The sequence below is a fragment of the Triticum urartu genome, chromosome 3 (assembly GCF_003073215.2).
Source record: "Triticum urartu cultivar G1812 chromosome 3, Tu2.1, whole genome shotgun sequence".
NCBI classification, from domain to species: Eukaryota; Viridiplantae; Streptophyta; class Magnoliopsida; order Poales; family Poaceae; genus Triticum; species Triticum urartu.
The window spans coordinates 445711781-445734158 of record NC_053024.1 but is presented as its reverse complement, the minus strand read 5'-3'; the positions used below and the strand labels follow the sequence as shown (position 1 = coordinate 445734158).

General features: G+C 46.1%; 2 protein-coding genes across 2 annotated transcripts; both read right to left on the bottom strand.

The window, feature by feature from the left end:
• LOC125548463 (transcription factor GTE4-like) lies at positions 1–4095 on the bottom strand. Its single transcript, XM_048712053.1, has 2 exons — positions 3407–4095; positions 1–327 (listed from the first exon to the last, which is right to left on the bottom strand). Exons 1-2 carry the CDS (start codon positions 4022–4024, stop codon positions 283–285), a joined length of 663 nt encoding a protein of 220 aa, XP_048568010.1. The 5' UTR covers positions 4025–4095; the 3' UTR covers positions 1–282.
• A 9209-nt stretch (positions 4096–13304) lies between these two features.
• Positions 13305–22162, bottom strand: LOC125544277 (transcription factor GTE4-like). Its single transcript, XM_048707895.1, has 6 exons — positions 21370–22162; positions 21136–21278; positions 20615–20730; positions 20103–20183; positions 15138–18190; positions 13305–13672 (listed from the first exon to the last, which is right to left on the bottom strand). The coding sequence occupies exons 5-6, from the start codon at positions 15753–15755 to the stop codon at positions 13643–13645; spliced, it is 648 nt and encodes a 215-aa protein (XP_048563852.1). The 5' UTR covers positions 15756–18190; positions 20103–20183; positions 20615–20730; positions 21136–21278; positions 21370–22162; the 3' UTR covers positions 13305–13642.
• Positions 22163–22378: the final 216 nt, after the last annotated feature.

The following is a 22378-nucleotide window of genomic DNA, read 5'->3' as shown; positions in this document are numbered from 1 at the left end:
CGAAATCATATACTTAATGAACAATCCAACAACATGAGTTCCACACATCCTTGCAGTTCTTCAGTATCATCACAAGTCTAAAGTCTAATTCCAACATACAACAAACAGAATAACCACCATCAATACAAACCCCCAAATTACGACAACAACAGACACTGGGGTATTCATGCAAATCCATGTTACATCCTCTTAGAAATCATGCTGATGCTCATCCGCAGAAGAGGGAAGCCATGTTTAAGTCAACAGTGTTCTGGAACTGAGAGACAATTGATGGCGTAAAAATCATGCGGCGCCAGATCGAGTTTGATTATCCAGCACTCCTGCCTCCTGCAACCAAAAAGGGCAACATTGTGATCCAAGGCAAAACAAAATATGACAAGTAGAAGCAAAGATATGATCATGTCAAAAGTGTCTGCATTTATACTCCTTCAAAAAATCCTAGCAATACTTGTAGCTGTGATGTGCACATTTACGTCAGTGTCAACTATCAGGAGAACAGTTCGCAAAAAAGAAGGAAAACAAAGAAATCTAGGTGTAAGATTTACAATGTCAAGTACAAAACATTACTATGATTTTCTCATGCTTCAGAGCATCCTAACAGCACTTGTAAATGCGAGTAGCAGACATGCAGCAACTCCACGTGAATAATATGGACTACAAACTTGTATTTGTGGTAGATTTCCTTTCCATTAGTGCGCACAAAAAAAGAAGCAAATTTTCAAGCCTCAAAATGCCAAATCAACTAGAGTAGTGATCATGAATACTCAAAACACAAGTCACTAACAAGGTACAGATCCACAAACTCCTAGTTCAAAATCCAACAGACTATATTCAACAATTTTAGTATTTTGAAATATTATGTCAAAAGCACACTTTGTTCACAAATGTACAACCAATGGAAGTTGCGACAGATTCATAGCCGGCTAAAAATGTGGGTTGATGAGATGGTTAGAGACTTAGTGTTCTTCGGGATGTGGTTGCAAAGCCGGTTAATCCAGGTCAATGATCCAGCAATAAAGCTCTTTATTCTTAAGTTAATTTTATTCTAATCCAAGTATATATTTGGGAGCTCTCTGATGAGTACCATAGGTAGTGGCTTCAGGTTTCGGTGACTATGGTTGAAAACTTGAAATCATCATACTTAAATCAAAATGAAAGTCTCATCATCTCTCAGCATTCTATTCCCTCTCCAGACAAAACAACCTACCAGTTGTCAGGCAGCAAGCTTATCTTAATAGCTAAGGAAAACTACCAGACCAGACCTATATTACTACTGTGCTACAAGACAAGGATTATGCTAACAAGATCCAAAACATTCAGGTATTTCACATCTCACAGTACACGGTGAACCAGCTAAAACACAATATGCCTACTTCTCAGTTCTCGCAGCTTTAGGAGGATCTCGAACAATCATCCTGTGTAGTGTGTATGTTCCTCGGAGCATATATAACATAGCATGGTCTGGGAAAACCAAAGTATCACATGGCATTCTAAAGCCTGGAATAACATATTTTACTGAACATATTCTAGATAGCTCATAAATTCTTTGGAGTAACTTTTCCATGCCAATCTAACATTATCACTAATGCATCTCACAGAAAACAATGAAAACCTTCCAATTAGCTACATGAGGGAAGAATGACAAAGCACGAACTCCAACGATCAAAACATACAACTCCTTGATGAGAGTATTCAATTTCTGATCCAAGGGCTATGGGCAGGATGAACTGCAGCCAATCTGGTTCGTCCACACGAAGTCTAATAGGTGAAATCCTAGAAAGCGTGAATTGCGCTATTAATACAAGAAGTTGTCCAGGAAGTTCGGTTCCATACATCAAGTATCAAATTTTACACTTGGGTACATGATGTTGCGTTAATGGTATAAAACAGCTTAGCCCAACCACGCGAGACCAACGGGGCATGCCATGGGGTCGTTTGGATTATAGCCCCAAGCTGTCGTGCCAAAAAAATTGGGGTTCATTGCTAGGACGGGTAGCCGCTTGGATGGACGCCAAATTTTGGGAGCCACGCCAAAATATTGGGCAGTTCAATTTTTACGCCCATGAGCGGGCGAAACGCTGGCGGCGGATTCCCTCGCCAATATATTAGCGCGCCAGCTATTGGCAGGGTGTGCGCGGGTGGAAACCAAACAGTCCCATGTACCAATTCACCTCTAATGGCTGGAGTTTTTCTTTTTTGAAAACTTGCAGTTACAACTTATTACTTTGGTCCTTCTTGATCATTTAGTCTTCAAAATAGCAATTGGCCCTAAATTATCAAATCGAGCGTCAAATCCCTAGTTCAATCGCCATTCCTCTGGTCCCCAAATCCAGCGGCGGCACTCATGCCACCCCTCTCTCACATGCCCCCTGTCCCACTCACTCAACCCAGGGACGACGCCATGGCCGAACGGCGAGGCGGAGCCATAGGACGGCGCTGCACATGCCGTTGGTGAAGTGCACGTCTTGCCAGGAAAAAACCATGGTGATATTTCCAAAGTGAACTGATGAACATCATTGCTTACATTGCAAGATTCAATTGAAAGATGTCAACTTTCTAAGTATTTGCATGAACATATGTGAAAAAAGGGCATTGTAATCCTAACAGAGCAATCTATCAAAACAGTAAACTACTGATACACTTACCACTTAATACCGTACAACATTCGCAAAACTACTACTACCTCCGACTCAAAATATAAGACGTTTTTGTAGGCTCCTGCCAAAATGTCTTATATTTTGAGACGGAGGAAGTACCATTAACTACCAATTACAGAGAGATTAATCAAGAGCATGAAACCCTAGTTGAAATTGACAGAACGAACCGCAAAGAGCACAAAAAAGTGAAAAACTAGAGGCCACAACCACAACTAATTCCGGCTGCACATACGTCCCTTCCGCTCCCCCTCACGTGCCGCTCACGCGAGAAAAATACCGCCCAAACGCTCCAGATCAAAGTGGCATTCCACGTCGGCATCGCGTGAGTGAGTCAGGCTGTTTTGTAGTACCATTTATACAGCATCATGTACCCAAGTGTAAACTACTAAACTTTGATACTTGATGTATGAAACTGAACTTCTTGGACAACTTCTTGTATCAAGAATGCAATTCAGTCTACCAGAAAGGCATGTTGACAATACCACTACCGATTCCAAAATGACGAAAATATTCACCCTGCTGTCCCCCAAAATGGGAATTTCATCACAATGATATTACTAGATCATCAAAAAATAGGTAATGCAAGCATACCCCACGAAATTCCATCTTTAACACAGCCTACACGAGCACGTTTGGACAAGATCGCTAAACAACATTACAATAAAGATGGGCAAGATTGCTACCAAGCATCGCAAAATTATACTGCCCAAATCAGAAACACAAGGAGTGCAAATGGACAAAATAATTACCTTCATCATAGTGGCGAGAGCGAGCAGCCACTCGAGCTTGTCAAGAGTCGCCTCGTCGGCCTTGTCCAAATCCACCTCAACCCTCCCATCCACCTCCTGGATCCACCCGCCTACGTCCTTCATAATGACGGCCGCTTTGTACTGCAAGTCCACCGGCAGCCGCGGCAGCTCATCCTTGAGCCTTGCCCTACGCTCGGCGACCGGCGGCGGCGACTGGAGCGTTGCAGAAATGGAGGCCCACCCTGACTCAAAGATGCGAGAGAGCACATCAGCAGTCTTATACACATCATCGCCCTTGTAGTTGTAGGTCATGGCGTTGCGGAAGGTATGCCGGACATCACTGGCAAAGCAGAGCGGGTTCTGGTAGCGACGCCGTTCAAGGCGGCGGCGGACGGTGCCGAGATCCATGGGTTGGCGGATTTCGGAGTGGTAGTCGCGGAGTCCGAGTTCGTATGAATCCACCGGCTTGGCGAACACCCACCCGTCCTCATGTTGCAGCAGCTCGTCCAGCAGCACGCGGCAGCGTTCGAGGGCACGGGGAAGATCGGCGGCGGCAAGGTAGTTCGCAGGTTTAGGGAAACCGGGCGGCGCTCCGGCCGGGCTGCTTTGGGACGCCATAGCTAGGGCCGGTCGAGAGGATTTGGGTGGGAGTCAAATTTGGATCAGTTTCAAAACCACGAATCCGGATGCCGAACCCTTCTATAGGACATGGCTAGGAATGAGACAGGTGCATGGCCCTTGGATCAAGTTATTGTGGACCGTCAGATTTACTTCCTCAAATTACCACCCTCTTTTTTTTCCAAATCTCAAATTACCACCCATCTTCTTGTGGTTTTCAAACTATAAACATCCTTGAAGCATCGATGCTTTCAAGTGTGCTCCCCATAATTACTACTATAGGATTAGATCTAGTAGCTCTCTCTGATCACGCATCTTTCAATAAATACTCTAGATAAACAATAATTAATCCTGATATTGGAGGAAGCAAATATTGTTGTATTTAGAAACATAAATTTTGTGATGGTTGAAGCATGAACGTACCCAATCATTGTAATAATACCAGCGAAGCATATATGTGAGTACATAGTCAGAACAATGCAATCCTACATTTTTTTTATGGGGACTACCCTTCATGCTTCGTTCTTAGTGCTTCATTTTATGCTTTGAAGCATGTATTGTTGGATTTGGATGTAAAGTTATATTTGCTGCTATGAAGCATGCATGGTTGGACTTGGAATTGGATTTTTATGAAAGGTGAAGCATGAAAAGTATAGTGCCAAAATATTTTTCATTGTAGTCCAAGGAATGAAGCACACATATATGTACTAGCTAGGAGCATATTGTGTATGAGTTTGAAGCATGCCATATATTATACTGATGCATGCACACACGTAGGTATTAGGAAATATATTGTGTTTGTGTTTGAAGCACATCGCATATAATATTGAAGCACTAAGCCAATGGAAGCACACATGTATGCACTAGGTGATGGAATTATTAGCACTTTTCCGATTAGACTTATCCACGAGTAAACGGTAAGCATGGCATAAAAGGTATGCATCTCATAGCGATACCTAAGCATACTAGCACGTGCAGAACATAGAATCGAACCTTCTATGAGCAGCACATATACGGCTAGTATAAGTACGAGTAAATGAGGGATGAACAGATCATACCCTCCGGTTGGCCAGGCCAACGCGGCGGCAGTAGCAGCAGCCTCGGCGTAGTCCGTGGCCTTCTTTTTAGCGGTGGCATCGTCGGCCATGGTGTCGATGCAGAGGAAGTAGTGGAAGCAGAGGCGAACAGAGTTGGGGACGGATCGGGAGCAGTCGCGTCGAGACGCTCCCCAAAAACCTTATTGCCGTTCTCCCGGAAAGGATCTCGAACGACAGGGTTCCGGAGGCACCTGCTCTCCCGACCAGCCATGCACGCGGTCGTCGGGATGGGATCGCCGGAGGCAGCACAGAGTGAGGAATAGTAGATGACGGCTATGTCACGCGAGAGGGAGTGAGTGAACCGAACTAGATTAATTCACTGGCCAGAGCCTTCTTATATAGTCCGTAAGGAAGAGAGTTGTGGGCCTTGCCGAGGCCCACGTCTGAGTCGGTCCACTCCCGGCAAGGGAGTCGACGAATACGCGGGTCCCGGCAAGGGTCCACCCCCGACAAGGGAGTCGACGAATCCCGGCAACGCAAGTCAGCCCACAATCCAACGTCTTGGACAGTGGCCCACATGTTAGCGACTCGTTAATTAATCCTTGATTAATTAATTCATTCCTGAGCCGCAAAAATAAGTTTCGGCTCGGCTCATTCCCGCAACCCGCGGCGCGCGCGCGTCGTGACGAGGCGAGGCGTAGCGAGGCGGGCGACGGAGGAGGAGGAGCGTGCGTGTACCACTCCTCTGCCCAAGCTCCCAATGGCAAGTGGTAGAGCAGCCCTTATAAAGGGGTCTCAACTCTCCTCAACAAGTAAGGTGGGACTAAACTTCCCACCACCTGCCATCTCATACATGGGCCTCAAGATTAACCAGGGATTAGTGTCTTATATGGGCCTAAGCCCATCCATAATCCAACAATCCCCCACCAGATCTCGAGGCACATAAGTTTGTCAACTGTTCCAAACAATGTTTGATATACCAGAATTTTTAGTGGAGACTGTTAAGTTGAACTTCCACCTAGAGCAATAGGATTAGACTTCTTCACAACTGAACAATGGACTTATGCCTTGAATTGTCAGTTTAGCGTGCAGAAGTTTCGCCTATTGTCAGCTGATACATGGCTGCCGAAGGCTAAACCCCACGTGTGGAGCTTATTAGTCATACTCCGTACCTTCTCATGAGCTTACTAGAGATTACCCAATCTCATAGACTGTGACCAGCAGTCGGGCTCACATAGGTGTGTTCCTCCAAAGAATGCTCTGTAGGTTAGCATCTTGCTTACACAAGCTTTGGAACACATTAAGACAAAAGTCAGCCTGCCTTACAGAATTGAGAGTATTGTGCATCTCTAACGGAGTGGGTTAATTAAGGATACTCTCCTCAGTTGACCGCTGGATTGTTTTCCCAGGTCCTAATTCACGGAATCTCCGATCACATAGGTTGGGTTATCCCCATGGCAATTTATGTGGGTCTCATATCCATCTCCCTTGATGCATTTTCTATCACAATCCGTGATAGCCCTTTCGTAAAAGGGTCTGCCAGATTCTTAGCCGTTTGGATGTAATCCAACGCTATTACTCCGGAGTTTCTTGATTTTCTGACAGATTTCAATCTTCTTCTTATGTGCTTTGTGGATTTCATGTTGTCCTTTGAACTCTTAGCCTTGGCAATCACTGTTTGATTGTCACAGTTCATAAGGACAGCCGACACTGGTTTATCAACCACCGGCAAATCCATCAAAAGCTCTCGAAGCCATTCTGCTTCGACGCATGATGTGTCTAATGTTGTGAGTTCTGCTTCCATAGTCGATCTTGTTAAGATCGTCTGCTTGCAAGACTTCCAGGAAACAGCACCACCACCAAGTGTGAAGACATGTCCACTTGTGGCTTTTATCTCATCAGCATCAGATATCCAATTCGAATCACTATACCCCTCAAGTACCGTTGGGTACCCAGAATAGTGAATTCCATAGTTCGCAGTACCTTGCAAATAACGCATCACTCGCTCAACAGCATGCCAATGCACATCTCCCGGATTGGAAACAAACCGGCTCAGTTTGCACATAGAAAATGAGATGTCAGGACAAGTAGCACATACTAGGTACATCAGTGAACCAACCACTTGAGAATATCTCAATTGATCTACAGCCGTGCCTTCGAACTTTCGAATCCGCACGCTAGGATCATATGGTGTTGCAGAAGGTTTGCAGTCCGAATATCCAAAACGGCTCAAAATCTTCTCAACATAGTGGGATTGCAAAAGTATAATTCCACCCTCAGAATTTCTCAGTAGCTTGATATTTAGGATAACATCAGCCACACCCAGGTCCTTCATCTCAAAGTTGTGAGATAGAAAAGACTTGACTTCCTCAATGACCTTGAGGTGGGTCCCAAATATCAGTATTACATCGACATACAGACACAGTATAACTCATTCGCCCCCACCATAGTGATAGTATACACATTTGTCAGCTTCGTTCACAACAAAGCCAGCAGATGTCAGAGTAGTGTTGAACTTCTCATGCCATTGCTTAGGTGCTTGTTTCAGGCCATACAAAGATTTCACTAGCTTACACACCTTTCCTTCCTGACCATTTACTACAAAGCCATCCGGCTGTTGCATGTAAATTTCCTCGTCTAGCTCTCCGTTAAGGAAAGCCGTCTTAACGTCCATCTGATGAACGAGAAGACCATGCGAGGCAGCCAAAGCGAGTAACACTCGAATGGTTGTCAGTCTAGCCACTGGTGAATAAGTGTCAAAGAAATCCTCTTCTTCTTTCTGGGTATAACCCTTGGCCACAAGCCTAGCCTTGTACTTCTCAACAGTACCATCGGGCCTAAGCTTCCTTTTGAACACCCACTTACATCCTAATGGTCGACAACCATAAGGACAATCAGTGATCTCCCATGTCCCGTTAGCCAAGATGGAATCCATCTCACTACGGACCGCATCCTTCCAGTAGTCAGCATCCGGAGATGCATAAGCTTCTGAAATGGAGCTGGGAGTATCATCATCCACGAGGTACACGAGGAAATCATCACCAAAGGACTTTGCAGTCCTCTGTCTCTTGCTCCTAACAGGAGCTTCCTCGTCATCCTCCGTGGAACTCTTATCACTTTTATGTTCATAATATTCCATCGGAATAGCAGGTTCAGGAGTCTCATCAGATTCCAATCTAGATTTCCTTTGTATATCTCTCATGGGGAAAATATCCTCAAAGAATGTAGCATCCCTATACTCTATAATTGTACCGACCTTCTAGTCAGGTACCTCAGATTTCATCACTAGAAATCTATAGCCAACGCTATGCTTGGCATAGCCAAGAAAAACACAGTTCACGGTCTTTGGTCCCAACTTGCACTTTTTGATTATTGGCACGTTGACTTTCGCCAAACAGCCCCAAGTGCGCAAGTAAGAGAGTGTAGTTCTTTTCTTTTCCCATTGCTCATAGGGAGTAGTCTCATTATCCTTTGTGGGAACTTTATTCAGGACATGACAAGATGTCATTACAGCCTCCCCCCACCATGTCTTGGATAAACCCGATGTATCTAACATGACGTTAACCAAATCAGTTAGAGTACGGTTTTTCCGTTTGGCAACCCCATTTAACTGGGGTGAGTAGGGAGGCGTCCTCTCATGAATAATACCATGTTCCGCACAGAATAAATCAAACTCATTAGAAAAGTACTCTCCACCACAATCAGACCGGACTCGTTTTATTTTCTTCTCAAGTTGGTTCTCAACTTCAGCCTTATAGACTTTAAAGTAGTGTAGAGCCTCATCCTTAGTATTTAACAAATACACATAGCAAAACCTAGTGGAATCATCAATCAGAGTCATGAAGTATTTCTTTCCACCTTTAGTCAACACACCATTCATCTCACAGAGATCTGAATGTATGAGTTCTAGAGGTGCCAGGTGTCTCTCCTTCACAGGCTTGTGAGGCTTACGAGGTTGCTTAGCTCGCACACACGCATGGCACTTAGAGCCTTTGGCTAATGTGAAACTCGGGATTAAATCCATCTTAGCTAGCTGCGTCATACAACCGAAATTTATGTGACAAAGACGTGAGTGCCAAACCTCAGATTCGTTCACATTAGAATGAATTTGGTTCACGACTTTATTACAGAAATACTCCAGGGAAAGGCAGAACAAACCACCACAATCATATCCTTTTCCAACAAATAGTCCATAGCGAGATACGACTACTTTGTTAGACTCAAATACTAACTTAAACCCTTCTTTACATAGAAGGGAGCCACTAACGAGATTCTTCTTTATGGCGGGGACATGCTGCACGTTCTTCAGTTGCACGATCTTTCCCGAAGCAGATATACCGTGCCAACACCATGACCAGAAGCATGCAAGCCATTCCCCATCAGGACGGAACAATCTCGTGTGACCTGGTAGGAAGAAAACAAAGTCACATCAGCACACACATGAATATTGGCCCCATTATCAATCCACCAATCGGTGGACTGACAGACTGAAAGTATGGTAAAGAGATTACCATACCCAGATGCCGCATCATTGTTGCTCAGAGTGACATTCACAGACTTGGAGTCCTGTGCTGGCTTCTTGTACTTGTTTGGGCACTTGTTTGCCCAATGTTCATCTGAACCACAAGTAAAGCAGCCATCTCTTCTTTTGTCTTTCTTCTTACCCTTCTTCTTAAAGGTAGTATTCTGCTGGACAGAGTTCTTTCCCTTGAACTTGTGGAAATTCTTCTGCACCACATTGGCGCTAGAAGAACCCTCTGCCCCTTTCACGTGTGAGTCCTTTGCTCTCGAGTTCTTCTCAACGCTAAGATGACCAATGACATCCTCAACAGAGAATTCACGTCTCAAGTGCTTGAGAGAAGTAGCAAAGTTCCTCCAGCTAGGAGGGAGTTTTGCAATAATGCAACCCGCGACAAACTTGTCCGGTAACTCACACTTCAGGAGCTCTAGCTCCTTAGCAATGCATTGTATCTCATGAGCCTGGTCCAATACAGAACGGTTATCGACCATCCTGTAATCATGGAACTGCTCCATGGCATACAGCTCACTGCCAGCATCAGTTGCGCCAAATTTGACTCCGAGCGCATCCCACAAATTTTTGGCAACGCTCATATGAATATAGGCGTCAACCAACTTGTCTCCAATCACACTCAGAACTACTCCCAGAAAGATTGTGGTTACCTCCCTAAACGCCTTCTCCTGTTCAGGAGCAATCGTTTCTGTGAGGGACACACCACCAACCCAGAACATATTCATCGCTGTGAGCCACAAGGTGGTCCTAGTCTGCCAACGCTTAAAATGCGTCCCGGTAAACTTTTCCGGTTTCAGAGTAGCAGCAAAGCCTTGAATCAAAAAGTGCCTAAAATAAGGTTTTTGGATTGATGGAATTATTAGCACTTTTCCGATTAGACTTATCCACGAGTAAACAGTAAGCATGGCATAAAAGGTATGCATCTCATAGCGATACCTAAGCATACTAGCACGTGCAGAACATAGAATCGAACCTTCTATGAGCAGCACATATACGGCTAGCATAAGTACGAGTAAACGAGGGATGAACAGATCATACCCTCCGGTTGGCCAGGCTAACACGGCGGCAGCAGCAGCAGCCTCGGCATCGTCCTTGGCCTTCTTCTTAGCGGCGGCGGCGTCGGCCATGGTGTCGATGCAGAGGAAGTAGTGGAAGCAGAGGCGAACAGAGTTGGGGACGGATCGGGAGCAGTCACGTCGAGACGCTCCCCAAAAACCTTATTGCCGTTCTCCCGGGCAGGATCTCAAACGACAGGGTTCCGGAGGCACCTGCTCTCTCGACCAGCCGTGCACGCAGTCGTCGGGATGGGATCGCCGAAGGCAGCACAGAGTGAGGAACAGTAGATGACGGCTAGGTCACGCGAGAGGGAGTGAGTGAACCGAACTAGGTTAATTCACTGGCCAGAGCCTTCTTATATAGTCCGTAAGGAAGAAAGTCATGGGCCTTGCCGAGGCCCACGTCCGAGTCGGCCCACTCCCGGCAAGGGAGTCGATGAATCCTGGCAACGCAAGTAAGTGGGAGAGCAGCCCTTATAAAGGGGTCTCAACTCTCCTCAACTAGCAAGGTGGGACTAAACTTCCCACCACCTGCCATCTCATACATGGGTCTCAAGATTAACCAGGGATTAGTGTCTTATATGGGCCTAAGCCCATCCATAATCCAACACTAGGTAGCTTGGTGTGCAAAACACCAAAGCTTTCCATCTATGCTAATGAAGCACTTATTTTACATGCACTCAAAACACATGTGAGATAGTCTTCGAGGAGTGTTGGTAAGATTATTGAAGCGGCTGAGGGGACGGGGGTGATGGTGAGGCGGGATCAGCAACGAAATCCCTGCTGTGGTCATCATCCCCGACGTCGTCGATGTTCCAATCTTCCCATGGTGAAGGGACCGCGACTGCCTGCGTTTGCGATGGTGTTGGGGTAGCACTGGCGAACGTGGTATGTGGTGTTGGAGGTGGATCACTGGATAACGTCAAGGAAGCACAATCTCGTTGGCACCATAGCCGCATCGAGGAAGAGTGGAGGGGATCAAATCTGGGCGACATGGTGAGGTGGATTGCAACCACGAGATGTAATGGACTTAATCTGAGTTACGTTGTTGGAGAGAACATGTGCAACGCAAGTGAACAGCGGGCATGGCAATGAGGTGGATTGCAATCCAAAGAGAGATGAACGGGATTGAGGATTAGTTAAAGGAGAGAAACGGACAAGAGGAATTGGCGGGTTTAGGCAAACATGACTACATGAAAATAGGAGGTTAGAACAAGGTGAAGGATTTCACTCAGACATCTCGGCCGTGGGATTAAAGCCGAGTCGACGGTGAACGAGAGGTCTAGTGCATAGTTCCTGTCAGACTATAGATAGGAAGGGTTTTTCTACTCTTATACGCTGGAATTAAATTTCGAAAGCCGAAGCTAAACAAGTAGCTCATGACTCGGCTCGAATCGAGCCGAACTCGATGACTGACGAGTCGAGCCAAATAACATGAGATCGTTTATACTTTCTTTTAAAACAGCTTACATTAGCTAATGGAAATTATATGAAATGTCGATGTCGGCTGGCGGCTGGCCGTACCGTCACGGGCGGACCCAGGATTGGGCCAAGCCCATGGCCCCAAGCTGCTACAGTGCCTCTATAGTGTTGCTACAGCACGTAATGCTATAGTCAACGAAGTAATCCATCATCACGCCCCAGGCCCAGGCCCCTCGGCCTGGGTCCTGGATCTGCCACTGTATACTATACATGCCGCACACTGCACTCTTTGCAAGATATATGACGTCAACATTTGATCTTCTTTCTTCATACTGAAAAATCACGGATCTGAAACTTTTCGTCATTTGCTTGATCTCCCGAACCACGTGACCGAAGATCTCCATGCTTCCTTCATTCATCGCTCTAACCGCTTCATCATAGTTAGAGCTTAGGACGAATCTCTTCATTCCCAGGTCAGCGGCCAGTGCGAAAGGGCCTCGAGTATCACCGAATGAGCAATCCCTTCATGAACGACCATTGAAGCTTCAAGGAACGCCTCGTTGCCATCCCAAATTATTGCCACCGGTGAGTTTGAGTACTTGGTCTTGGACAACGCCGCGTCAACATTTATCTTTAGACTATCCGTCGGGAGCGACGTCCATCTCGCTACCAGGATATACCGATTTGTACGTTTCTTAGGTAGCCCCACATTCAACAAAAAATTGTCCATAAAAGCATGTGCGGAGAGTGGGCTCTCATAAACTTCCTTATGTATTGCCTTTCTCCGATCATGTCAAATTGCCCAATTTGTCACTACTGTCGTCTTGAATTCCTCTTGTTTAATCGGATCCATGAGGGCGAACAACCACTTTCTCGTCGATGGCTCAGTCGTCTTAGCTAGGTGCTCGGCGATCAGCTCATTTCCCAAAGCCCAGACGCACGTTGCCATCGTGCAACTGATATGGGAGTGTCTCCAGGACTCCATTGCACCATAAATTTTGCATCTGCTGCTCTCCGCTATATGCCTGTGAGCTACAACATCTCCCGCAGGTAAAGAGTGTTGTGCCAACCTCCATCAGAATACTTTCAGCTTCGAGGGTACCTTCACCTTCCAGAGGTTAGCCGAGGACATACTCGGAACGCAAGAACACGAAACAGATTCAAGTGCGGAAGAACACGAAACCGAGGATATACTTCGATTGCATTGCCACAAATCTTTTGAGCAGTGTAATTCATGGCAGAAAATCCGCCCACAAAATCATATATTTAATGAACAATCGAACAACATGACTTCCACACATCCTTGCAGTTCTTCAGTATCATCACAGGTTCAAAGTCTAATTCCAATATAACAACAGACAGAATAACCGACCAGCTACAAACCCCCAAATTACAACCACACTGACACTGGGGTATTCATTCAAATCCAGAGTAGGGATATCTAGGCTAGCGATGTTACAGCCACTTAGAAATCATGCTGATACTCATTCGCAAAAGAGGGAAGCCATGTTTAAGTCAACAGCGTTCTGGAACCGAGAAACAATTGACGCTGGTAAAATCATGCAGCGCCACATCAAATTTGATTATCCAGCGCTCCTGCCTCCTGCAACCAAAAATGGCAACATCGTGATCCAAGGCAAAACAAAATATTAGATATGATCATGTCAAAAAGTGTCAGCATTTATACTCTTTCAAAACATCCTAGCAATAGTTGTAGGTGTGATGTCCAGGAAAACATTACAACTAGAAGGAAAGATATGGTCATGTCAAAAGTGTCAACTATCAGGAAAACACTTCACAAAAGAAGGAGAACAAAGAAATCTTGGCATAAGATTCACAATCTCAAGGAATACAAAATTACTATGATTGATGCTTCAAAGCATCAACAGCAGTTGTAAATGCGAGTAGCAGACATGGAGCAACTCCCCATGAATAATATGACTACAAACTACTCCCCCGATCCAAAATAAGTGTCGTGGTTTTAGTTCAGGTTTTAGTTTTGAACTAAAACCGCGACACTTACTTTGGATCGGATGGAGTAGTATTAGTGGTAGATTCCTTTCCATCAGTGCGTAAAAAAAAGAAGCAGATCTTCAAGCCTCAAAATGCCAAATCAACTAGAGTAGTGATCATGACTACTCAAAACACAAGTGAGTAACAAGGTATACATCCACAAAATCTCAGTTTAAAATGTAACAGACTATAATCAACAATATTAGTATTTTGAAGTGAAACATTATGTCAAAAGCTCCCTCCGTTCAAAATGTACAACCATTGGAAGTTGATGAGATTATTAGAGACTTAGTGTTCTTCGGGATGTGGTTGCAAAGCCGGTTAATCCAGGTCAATGACCTAGCAATGAAGCTCTTTATTCTCAAGTCAGATAACAATTTTATTCTAATCCAAGTATATTTGGGAGCTCTCTGATGTGTACCAGAGGTAGTGGCTTCAGGTCCCAGTGACTATGGTTGAAAACTTGAAATCATCATACTTCAATGATAATGAAATTCTCATCATCTCTCAGCATTCAATTCCCTCTCCAGACAAAACAACCTACTAATTGTCAGGCAGCAAGCTTATACTACTATGCTACAGGACACACTAACAAGATCCAAAACATAGATGCATGACACAAGGATTTTGTACTCCCTTTACAGAGGGAGTACCATTTATGCAGCATCATGTACCCAAGTGTAAAATTTGATACTACTTGATGTATGAAACTAAACTTCTTGGACAAAACTTCTTGTATCAACAATGCAATTCACCCTCCCAGAAAGGCATTGTGCCAATATCACTACCAATTCCAATATGACGAAAATATGCACCTTTCTGTCCCAAAAATGGGATTTTCTTCACGTTGGTACAACCTGACGCCCTGGACTTCTTATTATATCATCAAAAATAGGTTTCCATCTTTAACACGGCCTACACGAGCACGTTTGGACAAGATCGCTAAACAGCATTGCAATAAATATGGCCACTTTGGACAAGATTGCTACCAAGCATCGCAAAATTATGCTGCCCAAATCAGAAACATAAGGACTTCAAATGGACAAAATAATTACCTTCCTCATGGCGGCGAGAGCGAGCAGCCACTCGAGCTTGTCAAGAGTCGCCTCGTCGGCCTTGTCCAAATCCACCTCAACCCTCCCATCCACCTCCTGGATCCACCCGCCTATGTCTTTCATAATGATGGCCGCTTTGTCCTGCAAGTCCACCGGCAGCCGCGGCAACTCATCCTTGAGCCTTGCCCTGCGCACGGCGACCGGCAGCGGCGACGGGAGCGCCGCCAAAATGGAGGCCCACCCTGACTCGAAGATGCGAGAGAGCTTAGCAGCACTCTCATACACATCGTCTCCCTTGTTGTTGTAGGTCATGGCGTTGCTGAAGGTACGCCGGACATCCTTGGCAAAGCAGAGCAGGTTCGGGTAGCGACGCAATTCAAGGCGGCGGCTGACAGTGCCGAGATCCATGGGTTCGGCGATGATGGAGTAGTAGTCGCGGAGTCCGAGTTCGTATGTATCCACCGGCTTGGCGAACACCCACCCGTCCTCATGTTGCAGCAGCCTGTCCAGCAGCATGCGGCAGCGTCCGAGGGCACGGGGAAGATCGACGGCGGGAAGGTAGTTCGTAGGTTTAGGGAAACCGGGCGGCGCTCCGGCCGGGCTGCTTTGGGACGCCATAGGGCCGGCCGAGATGATTTTGGGGGGGGGGGGGGGGGGGAATGTGGGGGGGGGGGGGGGGGGGAGTCAATTTGGGTCAGATCCGGATGCCGTACCCCTTTTATAGGAGACCGCTAGGAATGACACCGGTGCATGGCCCTTGGATCAAGTCAGTGGAGCGTCAGATTTACTTCCTCAAATTACCACCCATCTCTTGGGGTTTTCAAACTAAACATCCTTTACCATCGATGCTTTCAAGTGTGCTCCCCATAATTACGCTAGGATTAGAGCTAATTTTCTCTGATCACACATCTTTCAATAAATACTCTAGATAGCAACAATTAATCCTGACTAGCAGGCAGAGGCGCGGCGACACGCCGCGCCCAAGAGAGCCCATGTGAGCGCTTTGTGTTATAAAATGGAACAGTGAATAAGAGGAAGAAATCGGTCGAGCAGTATTTTTTGTTTATCGAGCTATTTCACGTAGGTCTTTGTGCATATTTTTTTTAATCAGCAAAGATGTATGCATAAGACATGGCTGCCAATAGATAGATATGATTCTATATAAATACATATATGATCATTTGGTTGACCCTTTAACTCACATAATATACATAGAACATTTTTGCAATAGACAACTGAAACCTGTTGATAAGAATTCAGAAACTGAATCCTTCTGTGCATCATGAAGGGCTTCTCAGAGCAAAAAAGATCACATGAATAATTAAAGGAAAAGGAGAGACAACTTAGTAGAGAGGAAAGGAAAGGGAGAGGATGCATACCAACATGGATCGAGGATGACATGGATCGTGAGAGCAAGCAACAATCTATATGTGTGTGGTACCCATTTGGTGACATGACCAATCCTTCTGTTTCATCGGTATTGAGCTACCGTAGCAGCATATCAAAGCAAGAAGTATCAAAGTTCTAACCAGATCCATGTACTGTAAGTTGCATTGACACCTCAAAACAATCGCCTTACACCTATATTTCTTATATCTAGGCTTCTCACATTAGATATTTAACTTCAAAAAACAGTTTTGAATATGCCTGTTCCACAATATTTCATTTTGTATAATTTGGTGCACGTATATACAACAACAACGAAAGAAGACGTCAATTAGAGGTTGAATTTAAAAGAGGGCAGAAGGATCAAATATAGGGGGCGCAGCGCAAGCTATTTTGAGATATAATTGTTCAGCTGTAGAATGAAAGACCCCAGGCGCATAAATACTTGAAAGTGCGGACGAAAAATAATAATTCTAAAACAGAATAAGAAATATCCAAGGAAAGGAGAATAGAACACACTAATTACCAATTCTGAAATATGTTTCCATAAATCTGATATTGTATAGCTGCTATAGCATGTTAAAAAAACTGAGAAGCACCGGCCGGTGAGTGCGCGCACTAACTCAGTCCATTTGTTATGAAGAGTTAGCTAAGCTTTTTTCTATGGATTTCATCAATGTTCGTTGGATCTGCGACCCACGGTTCAGGCTCAAGTGACAAACCAGGAATGCTTAGAGGACCATGATCAGAATATTTGAAAAAGATTACCATAGAAACAGGGGAGCCATCATGCTGGAAACATAAGTTTTTGAAACTTTGCATTTTTATTCTTATCATAACTTATGAACTTCCATATGGTAAAAACAACTTTAGAACTGTCATGTGGATGCTCACCCTGTACTGTGCTATATGAATTCTTCAATTTTTTATCCGGAGATTTCCTTCAACTCTCAAAGTTGGAAAGATCACGGCTTTTGCTAAACTGGGAGCATTCATATGCCATGTCAGGCTTGAATTTTGATCTCTAACTAAAAGAGGGTTCGCTCAACTGAAAACATGTACTGCATGCACAACTACTGTCAGGAAAATGATTGTGGTAAAGAAGCATGATCAGCTAGGGCATCATCACTGGAAATTGGATTGATTATCCAAATTTTATCAGCACATCATGGTGCAGAGAAAAATAAACAAACTACATTGCGAAAGACTGAAAATACCTACTCAGAATTCATGTAATGAGTTTTTCCTTCGGTACGCGGTTGATGTATTTATTAAGTTGAGACCCGCAAGCTGCATATGGCAACCAATAAGGGCATGTACAATGGTGCTATCTTAGGAGTGCCACATAGGATAAATGATGAGGTGGAGGAGAAAGAACTCTTAAGAAAAGGCTTGTCTTCTCTTATTTAAGATAAGACAAGAGATGATCTCTTAGCATAATATGTGTCACCACGTTTTTAGGAATGTCTAGTTATTGAAGATAAGGCTAAGAGACGACCCATTGTATACATATTTTTTTGTCATCTCTAAATTACATGCAAAAATTAAGATAAGACTATCTTATCAACCATTGTACATGCCCTAAGAAGAGAACAGAGAAACTCTTGTAGGCACACTCCTTACCATGTTCCCTTTCTTGCTCCAGCACAATATTTTTTCTTGAAATCCTGGTTGGAAAGTTAATTTGATAGTATTGTTTTAACACAAGATTTGATACAATTTGTTACTGGCAACACACATAAACATTCTGCTTGATGATGCATAGTCTAGTGACATGTGTATGTAAATCAAACTGACAACTCAAGATAGAGAGTGCTAATTTTGCTTGTTCGGAGAAAACCTCACGGACAGGTTGAACCCCAACCCTCCGCGTTGTCTCCCGCGAGGCGGCCCGGAGGCCAACCCCAACCCTCGCCGCCGCTCCCTCCTCCCCCATCCTCCTCCCTTGCCGCCGCCCAGGGGCGCAGCCGGGCGAAGCCCTGCTGTTGCCGGCGGCGGCGGGGCCCCTTTGTCTCCCCGCTCGGGCGGTGCTGGCGCGGGCCGGCGTCCCGGGCCGGGTCGTGGAGCTGCAGCCGGGCTCCATGGCGGCGCGGCGGGCTGGGGCGGCGCCCTGCCTCCCCCCGCGGCGGGCGGCTAGGCGGGTGGCGCGTGTACCCGAGACGGCGGCGACTCCAGCGCGGCCAGATCTGGCTCATGGCGGCACGGGCTGCGGGCGGTGCGGGCTGCCGGTGGCCACCTCTGCCGTGGCCACGGCAGGTGGTGGTGGCACCGCGGCAGTTGGTGGTGGTGGTGCGGGCCGGAGGTTGGAGACGGCGGCCGCGGCGGCTCTTCCGGATCTGGCCTCTTGGCGGCGTGGGCCGCAACGGCTAGGGCTGCGGGTGGCGGCCCTGACCGAGGCCCCCTCGGCTGGTCGGGGTGGCGGCGTAGTGGCGGTGGCGGCGCGGGTGCGTGCCCGGCGGCTGCCGTGGTGGTGGCAGGTTGATTGCGGCGGCGGCCAGATTGTTCTGGTGTCGGCTCGTCTGTAGGCTGCCTGTATAGGCCTTCGACTCCTCTCCTCGGCGTCCGTTCGCTTCTCTCGCCGGTGGGCTGGCCTTCTCCCGGCTGCTGTCCATCGACCGTCTCGCACCCGGTGCCGTAGGACTGAGCTGGTTTCGCACCCGGCAGCAGGACTGCGCTCGTCTCGCGCCCGGCAACAGGACTGGCCCGTCTCGCGCCCGGCGGCAGGACTGCGCTCGTCTCGCGCGCGGTGTCGCAGGACAGATCGATGGAGGCTTGTCGCCGGCCTATTGGGTCTCGGCGCTGGGACCGGCCAGGGGTGCGAAAGGCGGAGCCTTTCCGCCCGTCTCTGCGGTTGGGGTATCGGTGGGGCTCGGAGGACTTGGTGTCAAGGTCTTGGATTCTGGGGCGGCGGCCCTGGTGGTGGTGGCGCGGTGCTCATGGGCAGAGCTCGTGCCTCGGTGCTGCCCGGCTGCCACGGCCGTGTGGGCGGCGTGGTAGCCGAGATGTGGTGTTCGGTGGCGGTGTGTGTTGGCCGGGGTGAAAACCTCTCTATCTTCGGACGGACTGGCGACGGCGAAGATCGCCCCCTTCTTGAAGGCGTCATCGCGGCTATCACTGCCCATCGTGTTGCTCCAGGGGAAACTCTGATCCTCGGATCGGGCGGTGGCGGCGCTCCGGTGCCGTATCCTTCCTGAAGGCGCCGCCTTGGAGCCCACGGTTCGTCATATGCGGCTTCACTTCTTCGCGGTGTCCACGGATGAAGCTCCCGGCGGCTCGTGTAGTGCTAGGGAGTGTGTTGCTGCGCTCAGCGCCTATGTATCCTGCCTTGGGTGTGTGTGTGCGTTTGTGGTGGGTGTGTGCGGTGGTACTGGACACTGTTGGTCTATGCTTTATATATAAAGCGGGGCGAAAGCCTTTTTCGGTATTTTCCTTGTTCTAAGCATATATATACAGGTATTTTATATCTGCTATAAGTTTAACAAAGCTGAACCAGCAGAGGAAAAACAGGGAATACATGCAGATCAGAACATGTAGATGAATAGATCACCAGAGCGCTGCTCGATTGATTCGATTTCTCACCTCTGTATTCGGAGCTGCGGGGTTCCTTGAATTCTTTTTCTCCACAAGGATTCCTCAATCACACGGATTGGTCAGTTCAATCTGCAAAGCAATTAAGTGAGGCCAGCATAACCAAAATGGAGTACATAAGAGGTTTTGTAGTATAAGAATATCACTCCATTTATCTTTGTTCACTCTAGAAGTTCTACAGTATAAGAATATCACTGCATTTATCTTTCTTCTCTCTAGAAGCTCTGTAGTATAAGAAGTTTTATATTAGCCACTAAATGGAGTATGTAACATGGCGTATATGCATATATATATAAGCTACTTGAGGTGTTATTGTATCCAAACACAAGAATCTTAAGAGATGGACATGTAAAGAAAATGCTAACTTCAAATTTAATCAACTGATATTCAGATTTGTAATGAAAACATCACTGCCTTCGAAATTTTTCTTTCCCCTTGACCTTGGAATGAACAAAAATGGAGGCACACAAATTAATTCTTGCAAAGGGGAAATGACCCATAACCTGAAGATTGGGAAATCAGAAGAAACAATTCGTCTACAGCTTGTGATCTATAATTTGACCACTGTGATTTCAGCCAAGGAGAGTGATGCTTCCAGTTTCCATCGAGTGTGACAAATCTGGAAAAACTAAACATGTAAATACGTGTTTCGTCTGTATATTCATACATATCAGTAGGGATATCATACTATTTTTGCACCGACCAGAAAAAAATCAGATTTAAGCAGACAACTAAATATGGAACATGTCGTTAGTTGTGGATGATAGAGTTGAACTTGATTAAATTAAACTTTATTTCAAAAAGATGGTGAGGTGCAAAATCACAATGATATCAAGTTTGTTTCAAAAAAAACAATGATATCAAGTGATGCATATTTATTGTCCAACTGATGCCTTCAATTTCAATCCCCTGAAAATAATCACATCTAACCCACCCCACTCTACTGGCTTGATAATAGGTAGGCATAGAAAAGATCCCAAAAGAACAATTTCCAGCTACAGAGAGAAACGACAAGAGTAAATACCTTGAAAGATTGTTTGGACCTTTCTCCCTCTTATTCTTGAAAGGCAACATGATTTTAGAACTCTGAAGTAAAAAAGGAACATTGGTAGCCGCTGGACCAAAGTAACTCACGCCAAGTTCTCAAGCGTGGCTCCTTCACTCTACCTGTAACAAACAAAAACAAAACAAAGATGAGATATCCCAAAAGAGAGAAGACAACAGGAAGCAAAACATGGTCCAGCCCGACGGCAGGTACCTCTTGATATGGTGGCTCTACCCCCCTCCCTTCTCCATCCCTGAATCATGGCCGGTGTATTGCAAGGAGGGAGAGAAAGGAGAAACGGAAGAGACGGCCATCGAGGCGTTCCTGATCTGTAGAGGTAGAATGTGAAGAAGGATAAGGTCCAGGGAGCCGTTTCCTCCTGAGGCACACAGGTGAATGGCGACCGGCAGCAGCGAACCCTAGATCAGAGGCCAACGATCGGTAAAATCGGCGAGGAGCTCGAGCAAGAGAATGGGGCGTGGGGTGGGGGAAGAAGAGATGAGAGAGGAGCCGGGAGTGGTGCATCGGCAACGACCGTTGCTGGATCACGGCGGGAGCGGAGCGGCCAGGGATGGACATGGACCGGTGGTGGCCTGGTGGTGGGGTGAATGGTCTGCTCTCCTCTCTCGTCCTCTCTGGACGCAAAATTAACAAATTTGACTCAAAGCGAAAGTATTTCACAAACTATGTCGATGATAGCATTGCGGTAGCAATGATGAACGTAGCATGTAGTATTGGTGGTGGATCACTGGAGAACATTAAGGAGGCACAATCGTTGGCACCATAGCCGTGTCGAGGAGGATTGAAGGGATCAAATCTGGACGGTATGGTGGTGAGTTAGATTGCAACCACGGGATGCAATGGACTGAACCTGAGTTGCGTTGTTGGCGAGAACTCATGTGACATGGACGGCAAGCATCGCGATGAGGTGGGTTGAAATTTAAAGAGAGATGAACATGACTGATGATTAGTTTAAGGAGAAACAGATGAGAGGAATTGGCGGGGCTAGACGAACATGGTTGCATTAAAAACAGAAGATTAGAATGATGTGAGGGATTTCGTTCGGATATCTCGGCCATGAAAAGCCGAGTCAACGGTGAGCAAAAGATTTGATGAATAATTAATGTCAAATTACAGATAGAAATGGTTTCCCTATTCTTACATGCTGGAATTAAAAATCGAAAGTCAAAGCTAACCAAATAGCTCGCGACTCGGCTCGAAT

What these genes read in the sequence shown, in the direction of transcription:
- LOC125544277 (XM_048707895.1), bottom strand. Translation starts at nt 15,755, where the DNA reads ATGGCGTCCCAAAGCAGCCCGGCCGGAGCGCCGCCCGGTTTCCCTAAA. An exon ending in CTCTCGCCGCCATGAGGAAG is followed by an intron (nt 13,673 to 15,137) that starts GTAATTATTTTG and finishes TTTTGGTTGCAG; the next exon opens with GAGGCAGGAGCGCTGGATAA.
- LOC125548463 (XM_048712053.1), bottom strand. Translation starts at nt 4,024, where the DNA reads ATGGCGTCCCAAAGCAGCCCGGCCGGAGCGCCGCCCGGTTTCCCTAAA. An exon ending in CTCTCGCCACTATGATGAAG is followed by an intron (nt 328 to 3,406) that starts GTAATTATTTTG and finishes TTTTGGTTGCAG; the next exon opens with GAGGCAGGAGTGCTGGATAA.